Raw genomic sequence first — 24,209 nt, forward strand, 5'->3', positions numbered from 1 at the left:
ACTGAAATTTTTCACCTAAATTAAGAAAAATAAAAAAAAACTACTTTTAGTAATTTTTGAAGTAATTTGAAGTAATTTTTAAAGTTAATACAACTTTCACTTTTTACAATGTATATTTAAACCTAAATTATATTATTCAAAGAAAATCAACAAGAATGAAATGTAAATTATGACTTTTAAAATAATGCTTTTCTACAAGGTTGTTAAGATCTAATACAGCTGGATGTCTTCTAATTTGACAGTAATTTTTATTTGAGGATGACATGCGCTCTGCTTCACACTATGTGTATTTTCAAGTTCTTCCTATGCCTATGTGCCAGTTAATCCCTACAACAAAATTATTACCCATAAAGTAATTCATATATAACATTTCTTTGACTCTTCACTGATGAAACTTTTCCAGAACCAGCTCGGTTGCATATTTGGTTTATCTCATAAACCACGTCCTAAAGTTTGAATTGTTTAAAGTGTACATAAGATCTTCTCAGAATGTGAGAGTCAGTGATTAGGAATGTGCTGTGTTCATTCTCACCACAATACTTGTAATCAAAAACAATGTTTGGTGGAACAACACTGACGAAACAAAGACATTGTTGCTTCTTATTCTTGAATATTCATCTGCATCATCTGCGTCATTCTTTAAGCAGTGATGATAATTATAAAGCATCTTTTATATGCTTTCAGCTCATTAAACATAGAAATGGTCAACAGAGGAAGTAACAGTGGTGTAGTGCAGAGTATAAAATGTTATATAAAAATGTATACATTGAATGCATTGTAACTTAAGTCAATTTGGATAAGAGTGTCTGCCAAATGCATATGTAAAATGAGACGATTAGTTAATTAATTTTAGGTGATCACTTTAAAATCCTCATCAGTATTTTATCCAGTAAAATCATGAACTGGGCCTGAAACCAATATCACGTGACTGAATGGTATGAGGTCATTTTAAAACAATGGACGCGTTGTTGCCCTCCTTTGTGACATCCTATCACTTCTAATGACTGCAAAGGTATAATTAAAGAAAAACCTAGAACATGTTTGACAGGAACATCATCTCAGACCATACAATCACATCACCAATCTAGCCTACAATCTTCTCACAGATTCCAATTTATTAAACCTTAAGTGACACCATAATCAATCTAAACTATAGTGTTTAAAGCTTGGGTTACCTGTATTATGTGTTGATCTGCACTGAGAACTGTTTAACCTTTAAGATTTTAAGGGCAACACATAATGCTTGGTAAACTTAGCAGAAACAAATGAGAAGATTTGTATCTTTAAGCTTTGAGGAACAGCTTTCAAAATTGTCTATTGACCCTCAAGGAATAGCCTGCTGCTTTCGGCCAGCTAAACATAAAAGTAACTACAAGTTAAGTACTCTTAGTGCACACTATGTCAACTGTAAAAAGACTATTTTACTCTTAACACTAACACTAATTCAGATTAAGTGCTCTGTTTATTGAGTTTAATGAGCTGAAGTGCGGGTTCGTGGGGTGAAAGTTTGGTGCATTTTGTCCGCTCGTGAGCTCTGTAGGGGTACAGGAAGTGTTGCCTATGGTGACGGGCTGAGTTTACAAGCCAGCAAAGATGGAGAAGTACGAGAAGATAAAAGTGGTCGGGAGAGGAGCGTTCGGGTAAATCAAACTACGATTATAGGGTTTGATGGCTTTGATGTCAGCTGGTTCGTTTGCGAAAAACAATACACGTGTAATAAAGCTGATAAAAGTTTTGTAGTTAACTTGACAGAGACTCGTGTCAACACTTAAAAATCCGTTGCGCTCATAATAAAAGTTAGCGGATCATCATGAAAGCGCAACGTAGTGTTTCCGCATGTCATCTGAGTTATTATTATACCGTTACATCTATTATAGACCCTATTTAATTATTTATTATGAACAATGGAAGTTTGAAATGTTATTTTATTCGAGAGTAAAAAGCTTTAGGTCCTACTATGCCTTTTTAATTCTTTAGTGAAATTGTCGCGGAATGTGAACATGAAACCTATTGGGTTTTCATAATATGAAAGCAGTCTTAAAAGATCCTAAAATGTAGCGTTCAGAAGCAAGTAAAGAGTAGTGAGAAATATGCACTAAATATCATTTCTCAAATATAAAGTGTCACAATATTACTAATTTAAAAGTCACGTAAAAGAAGTTTGGTTAAAATGTACTTGATAGAAAGTTTTTTCTTAAAGGGATAGTTCACCCAAAAATGAACATTTTGTCATCATCTACTTACTCTCGTGTTGTTACAAACCTGTATAAATGTCTTTGTTCTGATGAACTCAAAGGAAGATATTGTGAGGAATGTTGGTAACTAAACCAATCAGAAGCCCCATTGACTTCCATAGAATTACATTTATCTACTATAGAAGTCAATGGGGCTTCTGATCGGTTTTCGAACAAAGAATTTCTACAGGTTTGTAACAACATGACAGTGAGTAAATGATGAGAATTTTTGGGTCAACTATCCCATTAAGTTGAAATTACAATATTTTCAGTGGACATATTTAATCATTAAAATGCAGTGCTTAAGGTAAAAAATGGCTAGTACAGATGAAATATTAGATACAAATAATATTGACAATATAAAAAATAATACAACGAATACAAAAGTAAAACAATTTTATATATGCTGTGAAACATTGAATTTGTACCTAACGAATGTAAAAAATATAAAAAGCTTGAATTATATGGGGTATAAAGTATTTTTCTTAGAATAAAATAAAAACATTACACTGTAAAAAATACTTTGCTGCCTTAAAATCTTTTGTTAAACCAACTCAGATTTAAAAGTCAGATGAGTTGTCACAACTTACAAAATATAGTTGAGAAAAGTCAACTTAATTTTATAAGTTATAAGAACTAACCTGTAGTTATAACAACTCACCTCTAGTCAAGATAAATAATAGTAAGTTGAAATGACTTGTAAATCCGAGTTGATTCAACAAAAATTTTTAAGGCAGCAAAGTATTTTTTACAGTGTATGTTTCAAGAGTAGCTTATCAATTTTCTCCATTTTATAACAATATAAGGTACAATATAATTATATAAATTAATATAATGTAAGGACAGTTACTCAAGTACTTTACACGCCTGATAGATTATACATATATATTTTATTTAACAAATTAAGTGAAAACTTGTTTTTATATGTTATGTCAACTTATCACAGGTCAAAACTTAAAATGGTAAGTTGAATTGATTTGCAAAAGCAAGTTGTTTTAACTTAATGCTGCATTTTTTACAGTGCATATTTGAATTTTTTGAAGATTATCATTTGATCCCACTGTCTGAAACAATGTCACATCCTGTGTTGCTGTGCAGCGTTTTACCATGTAGGTTTGCCTACATTTAAACGAACATGTCTACTTGTTAACTTACATCCTTTCTTTATCTGTTACAGTATAGTGCATCTTTGTCGCAGACGCAGTGATGGTGCGCTGGTGATCTTGAAGGAAATCCCAGTAGAGCAGATGACTCGTGATGAACGTCTCGCAGCTCAGAACGAATGCCAGGTTCTCAAGTTACTCAACCACCCCAACATAATCGAGTATTACGAAAACTTCCTCGAGGACAAGGCACTGATGATCGCAATGGAATACGCTCCAGGCAAGGAAATTTAATCACTGTGTTTTGACTATTACAAAACATGTTATGCCTTCGAGTGAATTTCATGATGAACTTGTCATATTTCACCCCAAAAACCAAGATAGATTTGCATGACATTATGTTTGATTACTGCAATAATGATACTGTAATTTACACATCATGGTAGTATTTCTTGTACTGCCTTTAATTTACATTTACTCATTTTCCAGACGTTTTTATCCAAAGCGACTTATAGTTCATTCAAGGTATATGCCACATATTGTGTGTTTAAATTTGTGGGAATCGGATAAAATAGGATTATTTTTTTTAAGTAAAACCAGTATTTAAGTACATACATAATTTGGCATTTATATATTCATGTAGTCATTCCTTTCATTTGGGGTAAAATATGACCCAGACATGTTTATGACAGACTTTGTGAGACTCACTTTAAGGTTATAAGTTGTGGCTTGAACAGCAGTATAATAATTTATCAAAATTATAGTGGTGTGACAAGATCTCGTGCGACATATGATTTCAGTTTCCCATTCATCTATATCATTGAGGATTTCTTAAAAAGTGTAAAAATCTTATCTCATTTCTTGTCTCGTGGAGTAAGTGTCTCGTCACACCCCTTCATATTTATATATTTTGTATGTGGAGAGTATGTGATCCTTTGTCTCTTTGTGATTATTGTAGGGGGAACCCTGGCAGATTACATACAGAAGCGTTGCAACTCCCTGTTAGATGAGGACACCATATTACATTTCTTTGTACAGATCTTACTTGCCCTTTACCATGTGCACAATAAACTCATCCTACATCGGGACCTCAAAACCCAGAACATCCTACTAGACAAGCACCAGATGATAGTCAAAATAGGTGACTTTGGAATCTCAAAAATTCTCGTGAGCAAGAGCAAAGCTTACACTGTAAGTACCAGACATTATGGTTTGTGCTTCAGAAGTGGTTTAAAGTTTTAGTAGTTACTATTCAAGTTCTTCTTTTCATGGCAGGTTGTGGGTACACCATGTTATATATCTCCAGAACTATGTGAAGGAAAGCCATACAACCAGAAGAGTGACATTTGGGCCCTTGGCTGTGTTCTTTATGAGCTTGCAAGTCTCAAGAGAGCTTTTGAAGCAGCAGTAAGATACATTTTTATTTATTAAGTTGTCTCTCTTGATTTTAAATCCTTAAAGCAAATTATTTCTGTAAAATGTTATATGTGTTAGGAATTACTGATGAACCCAAGCGCAGACACACGTAGTTAAAACACTAGGGACTTTATTAACAAAAACAGGAAACAAAAACCCACGATGGGGCAAAACTAACATAAAACAGGGTAAACAAAGCACTGACAAGACTAGACTATATTTAACAAACAGTTAACTAGACTAGATTAGACTAACACAAAAACAATGAACTTTGACTTAACTGGATAACACTCAGAAACACAACAGGAACAAAGCAGTACATACGTACGTAGACAGAACAACGGGCACAAGGACTTAAATAGGGAGAACTTAAAAAGTGACGAGACCCGGGAAATGCGTGGTCAGAATAAACCAATACTAAAACCACACATCTCCCACATAAACATGGTACTGTCAGAAGCCTGTCACAAAGACTAGATATAATTCAGAACAAGATTCTGACAGGATCCTGACAATATGACTGTGGAATAGTATTTATTACGCATTATTTCTGCAGTATGCATTTATATTTTACGCTGATTTATGCATAAAAATGCATGCAGTATAACAAAGGACATAATGAAGAGCTCAAATGCAAAACCCTCTAACGTGTAAATTAGCATTTCTATTAGGTTCTTATGGTTAGGTTGAGAAATTTCACTTTAATGGCAATGAATAGGTTATTTAGTAATTAAAAAGTCTTATTTTAGATGTCACTTACTACACAGAGCCATAGAGAAGGTAGGCAAAATTGCGTTCATAATCATGGACAAATCACCTCCGATAATGTATGAGATTTTGCCAAGCTCCTAAGCTTTGTGTAGTAAATGCCGCTCCATCTGAAAGCAGGTGATGGGGATTTACTACTAATCATGAAACCGGCTTTAGTGATGAGATGCGCATGAGAATCGCAGGCGATTTATCGCCCACTCCTATGTCACTTTAACAAATTTGACTGTCTTTCGCTGCAAAACCCTTTAAGTACATGCAAAAATCTCCAATTGTAAAAAAGTTTCCAGTCACTCTTCACCATCCTTTTTGAATAAAGGCAAAATGCTAAAAAAATGTGGTCAGTATCCTAATATATTCAGTAAGCCTCCTTTAACTGGGTCAAAATCTCTTTCACCGTGACTTATGCGCACCATCATTAATCCAATTCTTCTTGTAACACACCCGCCGTGCACTTTGAGAAAATTGTTGTGGCATTTCTGAAAAGTCAGAGGCCGGGATGAAGTGGATTTGAAGCCAAAGTTGTTGATGAACGTATAATATGTGCCAAAACCAGTGGCGGTCGACGACTTCTTTGTCGAGGGCGCACGATGCAAAGGTCATCAAAACCTGTATTTATCTCCGTCATGTGTGTGGCTCGTCATATCAAAATATGTGTTTGTCATGTAAACCAAACCTACATGCATCACACATCATGCTTCTAAGGGGTTTATGATAAAAGAGACGCTCACGTTTGATCTAATGTGTAATCAGAGTTGAGTTTTAAGTTAGTGTCTTGTGAGTATTTTGTGAACTCGATCATCTCTTTTATCATAAACCCTTTCACGCGTATGTAGCAGACACTTGTTTTGACATGGCACATTCACATGACACTCCGAACGCATATTTTGAATTTGCGCCCCTCGGAAGAAAAGTCACCGGCTGCCATTGGCCAAAACGTTATCTTATTGGTGGTGTTTAGCGACCTTTGTATCTGAGCTCTTCATATATTTTATGCCGCAATGCAATCCGCTCACTTTCAGTTTGACAAATAAACCTGAAGTAGACTGGTATACCACTCCAAACAAATCAGAAATCACTTCCTATTTTAACATTGAATGACAAGCTAAGTAACTTTGTTTTCAGAATCTGCCAGCCTTGGTGCTAAAGATCATGAGTGGCACCTTTGCCCCCATTTCAGATCGTTATAGCCCAGAGTTGAGGCAGTTAATCCTCAACATGCTGAATTTGGATCCATCCAAGCGGCCCCAACTCAATGAGATAATGGCCCATCCCATTTGCATCAGGCCATTGCTTAATCTCTACACTGACATAGGCAATGTTAAAATGCGCAGGTAAGATTCTTTTATAGTGTTTGCTATCGTTTTTATTTTAGTGATTAGATTTTTCTCTTCATCAATATGTCGGTGTTTTTTTTTTTTAGAATCGAAAAGTCACTCTCTAGTGTACAGGCAGGTTCTCACGGAAGACCTGGTGCACGAGGAACCAGTAACAGAACCAGAGGTGAGATTCACATTTTTTTAATTAAATAACAAGTGAGTACAGCTCTGTTTATTGACTGTCTGTACAAGCCTTTTCTGTTTTAATATGTGCAATACTTTCCTTTCACTAGGTGGGCTGTCCAGTTTAACTTCAACAAAGATGATGCATCCATTGCCTTTGTCTGCAGTGTACACCTGGGGCAGCGGAATCTCCCCTCCTCTGCGTCTGCCCATGTTAAACACAGAGGTTATCCAAGTCTCCCTGGGTCGCACCCAAAAAATGGGCGTAACCAAATCTGGGAGGCTCATCACTTGGGAGGTTGATATTTTTTCTGTGATATCAGTTCAATATAAATTTTATTCAGTGCACGTGCATGCACTTCTTGCACCAGCGTTGGCACAACCCCCTGTGCAAAAGCATCTCAGAGTCATATGAGCATAACAGTGCTCTTTTTTATATTGCAGGCCCCCTCTGTCGGATCTGGTGAGCCTGCTTTGCCTGGTGCTGTTGAGCAGATGCAGGCGCAGTTTATATCCCGCTTCCTGGAGGGTCAGTCTGGTGTCACCATCAAATCTGTATCATGTGGTGATCTTTTCACCACCTGCTTGACAGGTATACAGCCTCCTAATATCCAGAATTGTCTATGAATACACAGAAATCTCAGTCGTAGTCCATACTTGTATTGCCTGATGGATATTGCAGTCAAAAAATGGCAAGTGCTTGCCATTAAATTGCAAGGGTGCATAGATGTTAATATGTTGTTAAAGGCGCTCTAAGGGAATTGATGCGTTTTAGACCATAAATTTTTTTTTTACATACAGCAAACATCTCCTCACTATCTGCTTGCTGCCTGTCCGCTGATCAAACTGTAAAAAAACGCGATCTCTGTAGACAGCTCAGGCTCGACAAACGGCAATATCAACATAGTGGTCAAACCTAGCACAACAAAACATAACAAAGTGTTCCAGCCAATAAACGACAAGAAGGATTTGGGGGTGGAGGTTGGGCGCGTTCATGAAAGCACGGACGGGAGAGGGAGGGGGAGGCGTTAGCTACGCTCAGTTTGTTTGAAAACAGTTCAAACATCAACGGGAAGTGACGTCTCACATTATTCGCTTAGAGAGCCTTTAAAGGCTGCTACAAAGAGTGCCTTTGAGGATAAATCAATCATTGGATTTGCCAAATTTGTTTTTAAAAGCAGTTAAAGGACAAGTTCGGTATTTTACACTTAAAGCCCTGTTTTCAGATTGTTTATGATGAAGCGGTTTTGACTGAAATTTGGACATGTTGTGCTGGCCCGAGGGTTTTCGGGTGTTTGTTGTTTCGCCTCCCACCTCTACGGTGGGTTTGTGGGTGCACTGGAACAATCCTTCCTAAAATGCATTAAACTTTCGTTTACAAAGACGTGAAACTCACCGAGTGTTCAGGGGTGTTTACTGATATGCTGATATGCAAAAATCGCTGCAAAAGATGCTTTCCAACAAGTGTTTTAGCATTCGTTGTAAACTTGTGGACCTATTTTTCCAAACGCTTCACACCCGTATATTCTTCCATTGAGAGCTTGAATAATAAACACTCCAGCCCAGTTGGATTGTCGATAATCCACCTTTGCCAATTGCAAGAATACAAACAACTCCATTTCCGTTTTTCGGCGGCGGAGTAATAGCGTACCTCACAGCACATCTAATACAAGTCAATGGAGTTGGACAAAAACTACAATAAAATCTGTTGAAAAGCATTTTTGCAGCGATTTTTGTGTGGGCATGTCGGTGAGCGCCCCTGGCCACTCGGTGGGTTTCACGTCTTTGTGGGCGAGGGTTTGGTGCATTTTGGGAGGGATTGTTCCAGTGCACCTATGCAGCCATTGTGGGGGTGGGAGGTGAGACAACAAACACCCCAAAATTCTCGGGCCAGCATCATATGTCCAAATTTCAGTCAAAACCGTTCTATTTCATCATAAACAATCTGAAAACATGGCTTTAAGTGTAAAATACCAAACTTGTCCTTTAAAGTTTGTGTTTTTGTCCCCCTGTGGTAAAAGTCAAGTTTTTATTGTTGTTTATAATATGGTTTAAGAGTATTTTCTACATAAAATTGGAGTTTTCCAAAACCCTAGTTTAAAATTGTTTCAGTTTCCTACGTCACAAACATTTAACCAATCACATCATCACTCTGGATCAGTAGTTCGAGCCATATAAACAGTCTTTAAAAAGGAAAAACATGGAAGTGTTTGGTGGCTTCTAAATTCATCCCTGTTTGGATCCTAAAGAATGAATGGGGCTAGGCTAAATGCTAACACATTCATGACGCGCTGTACAAAGATTAAGTGCACGCATTGAAAAAGATAGGTTTGTATTAATTTGTCTAAGTTGAGGTAAGAACATAGTAAAATATTGAAAAACAGTGGTGTTTTCCTTTAATAGCAACTAAAATACTGTAGATATCGAAATGCATATTTGTTTTCGAGTTAATGAGTCATCATGTTACTTATGGATGGATTGATATTCTGATGCAGAATTATTAGATTTATTGTGGTATCAGATTTTAGGTTTACCCGCACTTATAAAGTCTACATAACTTTGGTAGATACTTCACGTATACGTCAAATGGTCTCTTCCTATTTAAATTTGTGTTTTTTATTCAAAATAAGCTGCAAATTTGACCAGACTTTATGCTAAAAATTAAGCAAATAATATATACATTTGTTAACATTTTTGTTAAAGTTGACAAAGGATATAAAGAGGATGTAAGCTCCCTTTTGTAAAGCCCTTCTAACAGAACTCATTAAGCACCGTTTGCTCACACAGCCCAGGCTAATCTCTTGTCTCCTGGCATTGTAGCACAGCGGTATACATTTGTCCGCTCTAAAGTGAAGGATATGTTGTTAGCATTCATCTCGGCAGGGAATCATTAGTCCTGTGTCACCTCCACACACTGCATTACAGGGCTTCACTTTATGCTTTTCTCATGCAACACTTGACGGAGAAATGATTGCAGTTTAATCCTGTGTTTTGGATTAAACCTGCTCTCTGTGCATCTTATGTTTATCAGCAAAAGCTTCTGTAATCTTGGTTTGCTTTCATGTTGCAGACAGGGGAATAATCATGACGTTTGGGAGCGGAAGCAACGGTTGTCTCGGCCATGGCAATTTTAATGATGTGACACAGGTAATTTTTTGACCGTATTGCTTTTAAGTGGTATATTGAAGGCAATGTTGTTGCTTAGATTTAAGTATTTGAAGAAGCTCTCCAGCCCTATAGTATTACATGCACTTCTCCTCTACTGTTTATAATACAGAGAAATGATGGTATCAACAGTGCAGAACAAGTAATCATTATATTTATAAAACAAATATTAAAGTACAGGCCTGAACTTAAATATCGAGACCGACTTGGGCACCATTGATAATAACAATACATAATAACGCGCTAAAACATTTTAGAGTCTTGTAGATGGTATGTAGGTTTGTATTGACCTCAGGAAGAATAGTTGCTTGTGTGCAGCTAATGGAGTGCAAAATAAATAACATACATTTAAATCTACGGTAAATTACCGGCAACCCAGCTGCAATTTCTACGGAATTTTTTTACAGTGTGAAACATTTTTTGACTTTATCTTCTACAGTAAGTTACTGGCAATACGTTTTTGTGGCTATAGGATTTGTACAGATTATTTGATGCATTTTGTATTTGTATGGTTTGTCGTGTGAATTTAGCCCAAGATAGTGGAAGCTCTTCTGGGTTACGAGTTGGTTCAGGTGTCCTGTGGAGCATCCCATGTACTGGCTGTGACCAATGAGCGAGAGGTTTTCTCCTGGGGGAGAGGAGACAATGGTAAATGAGCAGCGTCATTTGTCAGTTGAATGCTGCGGTTCATTAGGTTTCTCTTTGTAGTTTTGTAGACAGAATTGCCTCCAGGCAGACCTGCAATTTTCTGCTCTGTCATTCTCTCTCTGTCACACTCACTCTCTCCTCATATCTCTCTGTCTGACAGGTCGGCTGGGTTTGGGCACTCAGGACTGTCACCAATCACCCCGGCAGGTGAGTTTTCCAGCTGATTTTGAAGCCCATCGTGTGCTGTGTGGAGTGGACTGTTCAATGGTTATAAGCACACAGCATCAGATTCTGGCCTGTGGAAACAACAGGTACTTAAAAACGTGTTTAATAACTCTTATTCTTTATAAAGAAGTTTCCATAGAGTTCATTTTTATTCTTCATTTAAATTGCTTAGTTGTTTCGCATATGTTTGTGCAGTTTTTTCTTAGATTGCCAAACCAGTTTAGGCAGTAAACACTCCTCATTCTTGGTTTAGTGTCTGACTGTGGAGGATAAAGTCATTTCATCACAGGAAGTGACCAACATCACATCCATATTTTACAAAACTGAGTCATCATGTCCTATAACAACAATGTACAGTTAAGCCCAATATGAACTTAATGAACTTTCAATTTACCTACGCTATGCTATCCACATTCATTTCAGAGCGAGCTCTGTACTCTGTCATTTTGCAATTTTGGATGTACATCCGATACAATGTTACTAATGTTTAAAGAATCGTATTCTTGTTAAAGAGCAATACTGTTTTTCTTGGACACTACAACTAATATACAGAGAAGTACATAATGATCACAACTCTCTTTACAGATTTAACAAACTGGGTTTGGATGAGGTCTCCGGCGGCACAGAAGAGCCCCCATCTCACTGTCAGGTGGAGGAGGTTCATATGCTCCAGGCTGTCCGATCAGCTCCTCTAAATGTTGAGAAGATTGTTTACGTCGACATTGGAACAGCACATTCTGTTGCAGTCACAGGTTAAAATGCTAATGCTTTAGCTACATTAATGCTCAAAATGTTAGATTTTTGGTCAGATTTGATCATCTGATCTATGTGATCGTGTACTGTGTATACAGAGAAGGGTCACTGTTTTACGTTTGGCAGTAACCAGCACGGCCAGCTTGGCTGCAGTTCCCGCAGAGCCACTCGAGTGCCATATAAAGTCCCAGGACTGCAGGGGATCACCATGGCGGCGTGTGGGGACGCCTTTACTCTGGCAATCGGTGCAGGTAACTGGAAACACAATAAGGGTGCATTGCAGTAATGAGAATTTAGGGAGAATTTTGTTGGATTTATATGGAGATAAATTCACAATGTCAAACATGTATGCTGCCCTACAAAGGCAAAAGGCAGTAACTTCGTTTTTGGTCGAAAATTAGTTATTGATATTTTTGGGACATTCAAGACCTCCTTTATCATGTATATAAGTATCTTGAGTCAATTTTGTTGTTTTTTCAAGAAAATAAAAATCAAGAAGAAAATAACTGACAACTAAAGTCACTAAAAAGTCTAAACTTTAAAGTCATTTTTCTCAGTTTTACTCTCTAGCGAGTTAAGGTATTTTGCCTTTGTAGGGCAGTATGGTTCTTATTTTCATTTTCTTTAAGCACAAGACAAATTTTGATTTCATTCTTTTAGTTTTGGACTGAAATATGATCCGTACAGTTTTTTGGAAAATTTACTCAATTGAAGTTGGGTAATGCAATACAGTTTTTAGGTGTAACAATATCAGCAATGCTGCACATGCAGTTTGGAGATGGCTATTAAAAAAACTATACAACAGTTTATTGTTGTTACTTTTGTGATGTGATGATTGACACAGAGATAACCATAGCAACCTTCTGCCTCCTCGCGTGCTTATCACTCACAGCTTTGACCAAAATAATTTAACAGCGTTTTGCAAAAAAACTCCGTCTTAGCGTTGAGCATTGTACGTATTTTTAAGGCTGCTTCACAGCGGGCTGTCTTGCATGGTTGCCAGGTCCTCTGCTTTTTGTACTCACTTAACAGTTTATGGCTTTTGGCTCATAAAGCGATCAAGTTTTTGGTGTTAATAAAGTCTAAAGGTGCCGGTCCCAATATTAAGGCAAAGCATTTAGATTTATTTTGGTTTATTATTAGATTTTTCTTGTTCGCTGTTTTTTTCGTGCAAGATCTGGCAACACTAGTCAGCAAACGCTCGTGCCTTTGTCATTTTATGCACCGCGCATACAAAATACTTTTTCCCCTTCCTGTCATGTCCATGATGCCATTTAAACACTTTATTAACTACTAGTTGTTCAGTTCGGTTATGTACACACTATGCAGAGTTTCTGTAAATGCAGTTGTCACTACCTGCATTTTGCGGGAGTTGATTCGGTTGTAGAATGCGGTTGTCCTGTAAATTACTGAACTTTGTGTGTACAAAACAGGATTAAGAATTAAAAGGGGAAGTGACAACCGAATTAATATGCAGTGTGTACGGGACCATAGACGAGGCTGTTTTGATGCCAATATCTTCTTCAGTCACAGAGTGTGTTATAGACCAGTGGTTTTCAAACTGGGGGGCCACGAGATGGTGCCGAGGGGGCCCCAGTTTTATGACCTTTTATAAAATACATTAATTTATCATGAATTCTGTGTAATTAAACCTAAAAAATAATAAGCCAACTAAGTATAATTTTATATGTTTTGTTTAATTAAAATATTACATTTTGTCATAAATTTTCTTTCGGGGGGGCGCGAAAAATGCACTGTACACAAGGGGGGCCGCACTCTGAAAAAGTTTGGGAACATTTTGCAAGATGTTTTGCAAGAATTTTCTGTTGGTTGTATTTTTTTCTAATATTATATTTTGTTCAGTGATAAAAACTGAAACAGGAAGTGCTTCTGGATCAGTGCTGTTTATATCCTGCAAAATGGTCTATAGTGGGGGCAGGTAGGTACAGGTCATCAACCCCGACTGTGTCCCACAGGCTTAAGACTCTGAAGACCTTTATTGTTTCATGTTGTCTTTGTTCATTCATGATTCTCACAGGATCTGACATCCAGGGAAAGAGATGGACAAAGATGTCATTCAGCCTTGTTCTGTGTAAAGTGTGTGTAAATGTTCTGCTCCTTCATTCTGTAGAGGGGGAGGTGTACACCTGGGGTAAAGGGGCACGCGGTCGACTCGGCCGAAAAGAAGAGGATTCTGGGAAACCGAAGGCTGTGCAGCTCGACGAGAGCCACCCTTTCACTGTCACGTCAGTGGCCTGTTGCCATGGAAACACACTCTTGGCTATAAAACGTAATGTGCAGCTATAATCAATTTACAGATATCATCTTGTCATTTGTTAATTCTGTATTCAAATGTTTGCTGTTTTTGTTGAACCTTAAAACGCAACGACTTCTATTTAAAATGTTTTTTTCTGGATATTAACTTTTTTTGGTAACTTTTGATAATTTGTGCATTCAATTCTCGAAGACAGGATTTTTAGTCAAGACTAACATCATGATATGTTTTTATTTCCTCAGCATTTTTTGAAGAGCCTGTTCCAAAGTAACATGATTGAAGTTACTCAACGCACTCAACAGAAGAGGGTTATGGTCTTATCTATAAGGAAGGACTAGAGGATTGTTCATTGAAGAAGTGCAAAATATGCAGTATTTGTAAAGTGACATATCATTGAGTTTCAATAGAAGTGCCTCTTTTTGTACAGACCAATTGAAGACCAGCATATTATGTAGCACTGTATATAAGTCAAAGTATTAACCAAATGTGTTTACAAGAAGAGAAAGGGTGTAAAAATTATTCTGTTACCTTAAAACATGGAAGTAAAACTGAAAAAAATATATAATATGAAGATTAAAAGAGCTGCAAAAAGTTGCACATAACTGTGGAAAACAAACACAATTTTTATGTAAAAAAAAATGTATATGACTAGACAGTTGTCAATAAATAAATACATAAAGAAATAAAACAAAAGAAACCATTGGAAATGGATAACTGGAACCTTCTGGGTATCACCTAAATAATATATTCATTAAGTGTTTTTATAGCTGTAACAATAATAATAAATATGTATGCATGCATGTATAATGCATAAAAAGCAGCGTCATGTTTATTATCAAATGAATACCATCAACATGGCACGCAACACACAAAGCTCATGGATACGTCATGCTATGATGTAATTCATGTGCAATGCGTGTCTGTGTCCAGTGATCGCGTTTGTTCATGCCTATGGTTCATGCACTACATATTTAACTACGGTCAGCAAAGCCAGCTTAGATATAATATGTTTAATAAAACTGAACTATGAAATTACATTAATGACACGGTTTTTGTTTATCATTTGACGTACCGTCTAATACTGCGCCTATGTATGTTGCTCGCCGACAGAGGGAGTCATTTCTCTTACTAATAATTCATTTTCCTTACAAACTCATGCAACCTTTTGTTTCCATTCGGATAATTGTCTTTGTATGCACACTTGCATTAGTAAATAATAGATATTATTTAACAAAGGAAAATAAATATATTTTGGGCTTTTTTGGTTTTATTTTAAATTCATTCGTTTAGAAAATAAATAGAATATAATAAATATTTATGTTAACTAAATGCATTAATGTAGCCTACATTGGGCATGAATAACACTTACTCAGTTACATTATAATACTCACAGACAGCATTACTGTAAATAACTGTAAATAACCTTCCCTTTCTAATCTCCGTGGGCAGTGAGAGAGATTTAAATTAGGCTCCGCCCTCGTGGAAAAAGTGGGCGGGGCGTTATATACCCAAACAGATGGGAATCGAGCTTTGTCTCCAGGCTGTCAGTGTTATCTCGACAGACTGTGACTGTTTCTCATTGAGCTCCTCTTGTCGGTTTATTCGCACGGCAGTGGCGTTGCATTGACGGACTCGTTATATAAACACATCGCGGGGTTCGGACTGTCATCTCGATGCTGGATCGAGCCGACTCGCTCCAGAGAGAAAGCCGAGACGGAACAATACCTTGCGTATCGTCGCCAAGTGAATATCAGTTTTCATCCGCAGCTTTACAGGACTGAGACTGTGACAGCGCGCAACCAAGCGTTGTCCTAAAGGAAACGAAACGCCAGTTGCCATAGACGCTTTTTGTTCAAAAACAGCAATGCCGGGGTTTGATTACAAGTTCCTGGAGAAACCCAAACGGCGCTTTCAGTGCCCTCTGTGTAGCAAAGCGATGAGGGAACCCGTCCAGGTTTCCACATGTGGACACAGATTTTGCGACACCTGTCTACAGGAATTTCTCAGTGAGGAATCATAGCGACATATGTACTGTATGGCGCGTGAGGAATGACGCGCGACAAAGCAGCGGTTAATGCATAAGATAAACAGAAGCAGACTTTGTGATTTATAGCATTGGGGTGGGTGTTTTAAACGCTACAGTGTGTAGATTGATAAACTGTTTCGCCACTTACTGTTTCAACACATGACTGTCAATTATCTGCGGTACAGTTGACGGTTTTATAGCCGCCCGCGGCCCTTGTGTTCATCTGGCAGCCAATAGGACACTGGGAGTGTTGTGTAGGTTATGGAAATTGCGTGCAAATCAACTCAGTTTCGGGAATGTTGTTGGGATGTAAACACAGACAGAAAGTGGAAGAAATTAATACACTTATCATTTATTGCGTATAAACTCTGTACTGTAAAATTATTAAAGTAACTCCTTTATTGTCAAAACACTCGAGCGATAATTATAAAGATAACTATATTTGCATCCACAACAACGGACAAAGCGTGGTTTTTTCAAAGCTCAGGTGTTACAGTTTCATATTTTGAATGCACGAGCCTTTTAAATTGATTCTGATTGGCGGTCGATGATTTATCGGTCATCAGCAGAGGGGGTGGGGCTACTCTAAAAGTTACTATAATCGCGATATCGTTCCTCGTTATCTTTACCGTTATAACTGGGGTATTGACTCCGCTAGTCTCTAAATTTAGAGTTAGCATATTTTACTATTCTTTTAACAAGAGCTTTAATCTTTGTGTTAGCGTTAGTGAGGTATTTCAGTAACAAACTTACGGTAATTGTGGAAAATATCCGTATTTTCAGTGTTATTTGTCAAAGTTTAGGTTTTAACTACTTTAGTGAGCATATTTGAAGATATCCTTAATAATTCAAATGTAAAAAACCTACCAAATCATGCTTTGCTTCAAATCTATTAGATAAGATCTTTAATTATTGTCACTGTACATGTACAATAAAATATTGGTGGAGCAACATCCAAATGCCTTTTATGATGAAAAAAACTATTACCTGTCAACAGGTACTATTATGTTTAAGGATGGCATGTAGTGAATACATTCATCTGAAGGACAGGAGGTCTTGTTTAATGTTATAGCCTTTACATTCAGTGTTTGTATGTTGTGTATATTCAGGCAGTAGAGACCGTCGGTTCTGTCATTGTCTGTCATTTTGACAGGCGGCTCTATGCAGGGCTTTTGGGTGGGGTGAGAGTCAGGTTTGGGGGGCTCACAGGTGGGATTAGGTGGGGATTCCTTTATTGACTACAGTATGCAGAACACTTGGCTGCTTGTTCATAAACTAATAAATTGTGTTACAGTCATTTCAACAACTTGTAGCTGCAAGACCATGGCATGCATGTATGATTTACTAAAAATAAAGACTTACACTTAATTTAAACCTTAGTATGAAAAGACTACATGATGCCATCCTTATATATCACCACAAGCATGAACAAAGGCCCAATGTGATTGCTAAGCGTAACTTTCCCGCAGTTCGAAAACAGGACGAAGATCATATCGACGTTTTCCACGTATCTAAACAGGTTTTGTCGTTTTCCTGTCTGCATGTTGTGGAATATAAACACTGAACCTCAGCTGATGCTTCAGGAAAGATAAGAGGTCTCCTGGCAAGCTTGCATCTATCTCATACTCCAGTGAATGCAGGTCCACTATGGTCACACAATGCTTTGATAGAAACATTTATAAGTTGTGGAGTAAGCTCCCCAGAAACGCGAAGACAAAAAACACATGATGCATTTTGCCCAAGGTTCTGTCTTTATATTCTCTGAACTTGCTTAAAGTAAAACATATTTTCTCTCACGCCTACGTTTGAAAAGTTTTTTTCCAGAAGCTTGTTTCAATTCCACGAGAAAACAAAGTATAAAAGACATGCTATATATGAAGCCAGACAACGCTTATGAGTCATCAGGTCATTAGTTTGTCAGAGAAAATGTGATGTACTGTTCTTTCAAAGTAACCAACATCCGTGGCCAACTTTTGAGCAGCTAATGAGTAACTTATTTCAACATTTTGGTGTAGCTTCGTCAATGAAACTATTTGTGTTACTGTGCCTTCAAACATTTAGCCTAGGTACAAAACTAAGTCAGAGCAGCAAATCTCTGTACATACAAGGTCTCATTGATTTATTGGTGTGCTTTGCAGTGATTCTATAATAAACCCTTCGTATACATTATGTTGAATTGATTTTAAACACAAAATTCAACGTTAAGTGTTGACTTGGTGTTCATTTTAACAGCTCTATCAAATCCACTCCTCTGATTGGTTGTTTGCAGCATTCTGGGGTCAAATATGGGGTCAGAGTCTCCCTTTTATTAAATAGTGTACAAATCTTTTTCTCAGATCAAAATGTCCATTTATTAATTTATTTTGAAGTAGCCATGCAGCGTGAAGGAAATGTGAAGGCAATTGGTCGTCATTGCAAAATAAACCTCCTCAGCATGATACAAGAGCGGATCGTCCTGTCTGGGTTTATTTTGCAATGAATGACCCGTTGACCTTTACTTGATCCTTATTTTTCATTTATAGTAATGCTGATTTTAACAGCGACATTTGGAGTTGATTTTAAACCTTGAGACCTAAAAATTATAGTGTTAAGAGAACAATAAAAAGGTCTGCATGATCATGATTATTAGTTTTAGTTGTGTTGACATTGCATGCTAACCGCAGCCTTTTCTACCCTTTGTTGTGTACAGTACACATGCAGAGGTATTCCAACCGTTTTGAACCGGTGATCAGTTCAGACCTGCCATTGCATTGGGAATTTTTGCCGTATGCGTGGGGATTTACATGTGCTATGCTCTTGCACAACAAAACGTAACTATGAATCAGCATCTGCTGCGTTTTAGCCAAAACTGTAAAAGTGCCTTTAGCGGTTTTTAGTGTCACGCTATAAGCACACCTTTAGACTCACCCTTCTGAAACTCAAAAATTCAAATTAGGACCTGAATCATCTCACTAATTTTCTACTAATTTCATGTAACTGCGTCCCGCAAGGCTTTGACTTTGGTCCTGCCGTGGTTTATTTGCATTGTAAATGGAGTGTGTTTCCGCTGAAGGAGGAATGTGAGCGGAAGGCGGTTATCTCAGAAAGCCTAATCAGAGCCGAGAGGGTCAGGAGGGGCCGATCCTCAAGGCTTATCGCTCTGATGATCTATTGGGTCATGTGATCATGTCACTGATTTAGAATAGGCAAAGCTTACGCTAAGGGCATTTGGTTCATTGCCATCGCACAAAAGAAGTTCTCACAATATGAGTTAACACATCTGAACACGTTATGAGATAAAGGCCAGTTAGACAAGTAAATATACACATCAGTTGCTTTCTAAGTATACTTTCAAGTAGTGTTGCAAAGCTGGGGGATTATGGGGGATTGGATTTTGGAAATATTCCAAGATGTAAACTCAACAGGAATCTGTGTGAATAAAATGGACTTTAAATTTGGGGTGATTTTATTATATAGAAAACATATTCGCGCCCAAGATATCTGACTCGTCTTAATCTGTGTGCCACAATTCACGTATAGTCCCATAATTTCCGAAGATTCCCAGAATTGTGCAACCCTACTCTCATCTAGGTCATCCTGCGTTCTTGCGATCTGCAATGTGCACTTTGAAGACTCACCAACACAAGGATGGGTTTAAATAGGGTAAAGTATAGCCTCACAGCAAGAAGTCGGAAAGACCCTTTCTGTGTTAAGTTAGCATGTTCTGATTGTGTCAATGTGGGCTTACCCCGGATACTCTGGTTTCCTCCCACAGTCCAAAGACATTCAGATTAAGTGAACTGGAGATGCCAAATTGCACCCAACTTGTGTGTAGATCAACTTTACTTACATATAAATTAACCAGTTCTCGCCATAAATATAGCCGTAGATGCAATGACTTTAATAAATAAACAAATAAACAGGGTAGAGCAGGGTAACTGGTGACAAACAAATAAAGTGGGTCTAGAAAGATTGACTTCTTTTCAGCCAGGGCCATCTGTGTGAACAATATCTTCTTTAGCTTAAAGCCCAAATGAATTGCCTTCTGTCTATTGAGAGAGAGTAAAGGACCTTGTTTGGCCCGTCACAGACAGTGAGTGGTTCTATGAGGAATGGGTGCTTTAGAGGAAGCATTGGTGCCCAGTGCTGATAGGAAGCCAGGATGGGTCCGACAGCTGGGTATCAGTGTCTCCCTCAAAACTCATGCCATTGAGGCTGATGAATGCTTCCTGTTTCAGCTCATGAAAGACCAACACATTATCTAACAGGTGGCACAGACCATCCAAGTCATGGTTAATGGGTGATAATGGTCCAAACTATACATATATATTTTAGATACCATTCAGGGCTCACAGATAACACCACAGTTGTGTTTTTGCCAATTCATAGTGGAGAAAAGTTGGCATCTGTGTACTATTGATTGTCTTCTTGAAATAAACTCTGTATCGGCTGAGTTCAGCTTTTGATCTCCCAGCGTGAGCACAGCTTTTAGATAGCGGTCCAACAAATGAAACCGCCTCGGGGGATACAGTCCTAATCGATAAATATGTTTCTGCAACTACTGTCGAGCAAACAAGGCGAGTTAAAACTCTTGTTTGTCCTGTCAAATAAATAGGTGAGGAAAACATAACTCGCTCGCCTGTCAAAGTCATGTTAATGCATGATCTTCGAAATGGCTAGAGGCGTGTCTGTTGACTTGTAAAATTTACCACAGCTGGTAAGGTTTCACTGGAATCAAGGTTACAAAAAATGTATGCATCGAGAAACGGGATGAGTTGTAATATTTGCATATATAAATTGGTGAAGAATTCGTTGTGCTGTTTTCTCAGCTGAACAACTTCATTTTGCTCTGAAAAACTGAGATCATATCTTCTGTGAATGATATCATTGAGAGGAGACTTTGGCGATGTTGTTGCAAATTTGTAAGCCCTACTGTAGCTCCAGCTGTGAACGGGACATTATAGGGTGAAAGTTCTTCATCCTTTCCACACAGCTGTGAAGGAGCGTTCCCTGTGCTGATATATGGTGGGGGCTGTTATGAGAACAGCTCTTGGTTTTGTTTCATTTGAATGTTTTGCATCAGGGTTCTGTTTAAATTATCATAGTATAGGGTGTTATTAAGAGCTTCTTCAATGAGGGTGACACAAAAAGTGGCCGAGCTCTTAACATTCCTGACTGGATTTTCTAACGCCGTTCAGCATTCCTTTGTGAATTACTGTGGTGCTGCTCTGTCTCGGACCCTCATAGATACCACCGTACAAAAGAAATTCATGAACAATGTATTAAAAAGTTAGTGGGGATTCAGGACTTGCCCAAACATGCTTACACTGTACCTAAAGATAAATGGTTATAATCATATCTTCCTCCCTTTTCTATCTGCACCCAAGGGAACTATTTTAGTTATGCAGTAAAGCTCTTTGTCACTCATGCTTGCATGCTGAGGCCAGGTTGCTTTAACTTGGATTTATCAGGCACCTAGTTTTATCAGCTGGCATATGTCAAGAACAGGCATGCATTAAAATGTGTATGTCAGAGTTGTGTGTCACAAAAAACTTGCTAATGCAGGTACCAAAGAATTCAAGTTGTAGTATATTTACACTTTTAAAATTATTCCTAAAAGGTACTAAAAGGTCAAGTTGTTTCATTTCACATCAAGAGATGTTTCTGTTGCAAGTTTCTTCTAATGGAATAGGTTCTTATAAAAAATAAAAGAAATAGTTCTTTAAGGGCGCACTCACTATATCCAAACCAAACCCCAGCGCGATTGTCACCCCTCCCTACTCCCCCAGGTGCACGCACTCACACTGTACTTTTTATCGACGCGATTAAACAATCCGCACCCAGGCGCGGTAGAGAGTGATCACACTAGTCAAACGAACCAGGCTTTGGGTGTCAAACGCGCCCAAGTGCGGTTTGGTTTGGATAGTGTGAGTGCACCCTAAGAACCCTTAACCGAAAGGTTATTTGAGGAAAACACAAAAACAGTTCTTATATGACATCACGGCGAAGAACACTTTCTAATTCCTTTATTTTTAAGAATGTATGATGTATATTTCATAAGTAGGGGTGGATATTGTGACCAATTTGGTTTCGATTCTTTTCTTTTTTTATATGGTTTTCAATTCGATTTGTGTTCAATCCAAAATCTATTAGTGGAATTTATTTGGTGTGCTGTCACTTTAAGACCCACATGTAATCAAACCAAACCGCGCTCGGGCGCGTTTGACCCCCAAAGCCTGGTTCATTTGACTAGTGTGATTGCTCTCTAACGCACCCGGGGGTGGATTGGTTAATCGTGCCCCGGCCGGGTTGCAGAGGTGGGCTGGAGCGGGGTTCACTTGGGCTCAGCGGAAGGCTGTGGTGTGAGCACAATCGCGCCTGAGCGCAATTCAAAAGGTGAAGACATCAGTTTTGCGACCACTAACCTTCATCTGCCTCCGTAAAAACCCTTTGATGCACGCAGCGGGGTTACGTGAATGTCCGAGCTGCACACGTGACAGATCAACTAAGCAATATGATGACATGTGAGAGGGCTGTCTGTAATCGCGCACCAAATGACTCCTAATAAAAAACAGACTTATATCATTACGGTGGGTTCCAGTGTTAAGACAGCGCTTCCTGCTTTTAAAAAAAAAATCGCATCTTAATGACGAAAGCGCACCCAGGCTCGGATCGATAAAAGTACAGTGTGAGTGTGTGCACCTGGGGGAGTAGGGAGGGGTGACAATCGCGCTGGGGCATGGTTTGGTTTGGATAATGTGAGTGTATCCTAAATGGCAGTGGTGTGGTTGGATAGAGCAGATTAAGGGACGGTATTATCCCCTTCTGACATCATCAGGGGAGACAAATTTCAATGACCTATTTTTTCACATGCTTGTTGATAATTGTTTCCCAAAACTAAGTTACAGGGTTGATCTTATTCACATTTTTTTAAGTTGATAAAAGCACCGGGGACCCAATTATAGCACTTAAACATGGAAAAGTCAAATTTTCATGGTATGTCCCCTTTAAGATGCGGCTTTCCGAGCAAAAACAGCTCAAACAGCACAAGAATAGTACATTGAGATCTGTTTCGCATCATCGTTGCTATAATATCTCAATTGGCAAGGTTTAAAATATGTGGAAATGATAAACTTTTGTGAATGTAGCACTGGCCCGAGAAGCTGGCCTCAGTTCTGTTGTTTACGCTAGCCTGGGCCATCGGGCACTCCTTATTTCAAGCCTTGCCTCTGAAGTAAAGCATGCACATTAGGAATCAATTCAAGGATTTCAATATTGTTTTGTTAAATTGTAAATTGATTAAATGCAGAGAGTCTACATTTTTTAACCAGCCCTATTCATAAGAATATATGTTTGTTTCCCAGGAACGACCTTGGGGGTATAGTTCTTTACCATGTACGCTATAGGAATCAGAGATTATATTTGCATAGATAAATTGGTCATTACACTTTGTGTTAATTTTTGGGTGTGTAGTTTAACATGTGACATGGTTTAATCAAACCAATTGTATTTTCATGGGCTCTGAAGGGAGCTCAGACAGCTGAGGGAGCACGCCGGGTGTGAAAACATTATCCGTTGTGTGCCTGACAGGCAGGCATTTGAAGAATCCACTGTGGTGAGGGGAGCAGCTGGGGTGGCCAGATCTTGAGGAAGGAGCGTTCGCGCTCCGAAGGCACCTGTCTTGGTGAAAGGCTCTCTTATAGAACCTAACAGGTGTTGGCAGACCACTTAAGCTCTTCGGTTAAAGTGGACACTTATTGACTGTCAATTCCGGAGGCAAACCGGATTGAAGGTCACAGCCATTGGTTCCTCTATGTGAAAGAGGCCCTGTGATCGCTTCCTTCCTGCCAACCCCATGCAGATCCGCTCGGCATAACGGCTCAAAGACGCCCTTTCAGGTCCAGCGTTGCCTGTTATCCTCATCTGGCTCTGATTCACAGATGTGGCAGAACAACACAAACTCAGACTTCCCCGTCAAGACCCGGTTCAAAACGGATCTCATGGAAGAAAAGCCACTTCCTCAAGTTCTTGCTAGAGATGAACGAGATGTTTAAGAGCTAGCTGTTTAAATTTAGCTATGCATTTCTTGATTTTGAAATGGCAGGAAAACCATTT

At 38.4% G+C, this 24,209-nt stretch overlaps 2 protein-coding genes and 1 long non-coding RNA gene across 4 annotated transcripts in view; 2 read left to right on the forward strand and 1 right to left on the reverse strand.

The window, feature by feature from the left end:
* The first annotated feature begins 1,482 nt into the window (after positions 1 to 1,482).
* nek8 (NIMA-related kinase 8) lies at positions 1,483 to 14,906 on the forward strand. Its single transcript, XM_055196124.2, has 15 exons — positions 1,483 to 1,640; positions 3,412 to 3,617; positions 4,296 to 4,528; positions 4,613 to 4,744; positions 6,647 to 6,855; positions 6,945 to 7,024; positions 7,134 to 7,321; positions 7,468 to 7,615; positions 10,094 to 10,170; positions 10,719 to 10,836; positions 10,997 to 11,147; positions 11,647 to 11,813; positions 11,913 to 12,065; positions 13,946 to 14,104; positions 14,332 to 14,906. The coding sequence occupies exons 1-15, from the start codon at positions 1,594 to 1,596 to the stop codon at positions 14,358 to 14,360; spliced, it is 2,097 nt and encodes a 698-aa protein (XP_055052099.2). The 5' UTR covers positions 1,483 to 1,593; the 3' UTR covers positions 14,361 to 14,906.
* The window catches only part of LOC129437827 (uncharacterized), a 149,652-nt gene continuing 137,004 nt past the window's right edge, over positions 11,562 to 24,209 (reverse strand). For both annotated transcript variants that reach the window (XR_012367636.1, XR_012367635.1), the window contains one exon: positions 11,562 to 12,069. This is a non-coding gene — a long non-coding RNA (uncharacterized lncRNA). The remainder of the gene's footprint in view (positions 12,070 to 24,209) is intronic.
* The window catches only part of traf4a (tnf receptor-associated factor 4a), a 34,966-nt gene continuing 26,335 nt past the window's right edge, over positions 15,579 to 24,209 (forward strand). Inside the window, exon 1 of the mRNA XM_073862974.1 lies at positions 15,579 to 16,093. Coding sequence (XP_073719075.1) covers positions 15,954 to 16,093 — 140 coding nt within the window. The 5' untranslated portion in view covers positions 15,579 to 15,953. The remainder of the gene's footprint in view (positions 16,094 to 24,209) is intronic.

Source organism: Misgurnus anguillicaudatus, chromosome 24 (assembly GCF_027580225.2).
Source record: "Misgurnus anguillicaudatus chromosome 24, ASM2758022v2, whole genome shotgun sequence".
NCBI lineage: Eukaryota > Metazoa > Chordata > Actinopteri > Cypriniformes > Cobitidae > Misgurnus > Misgurnus anguillicaudatus.

Excerpts from the sequence above, each read along its gene's own strand:
- nek8 (XM_055196124.2), top strand. The coding sequence starts at position 1,594 with ATGGAGAAGTACGAGAAGATAAAAGTGGTCGGGAGAGGAGCGTTCGG. Across the intron at positions 7,322-7,467 it reads GGAGGCTCATCACTTGGGAG|GCCCCCTCTGTCGGATCTGG; the intron begins GTTGATATTTTT and ends TTTATATTGCAG. Across the intron at positions 10,837-10,996 it reads CTGGGGGAGAGGAGACAATG|GTCGGCTGGGTTTGGGCACT; the intron begins GTAAATGAGCAG and ends TCTGTCTGACAG.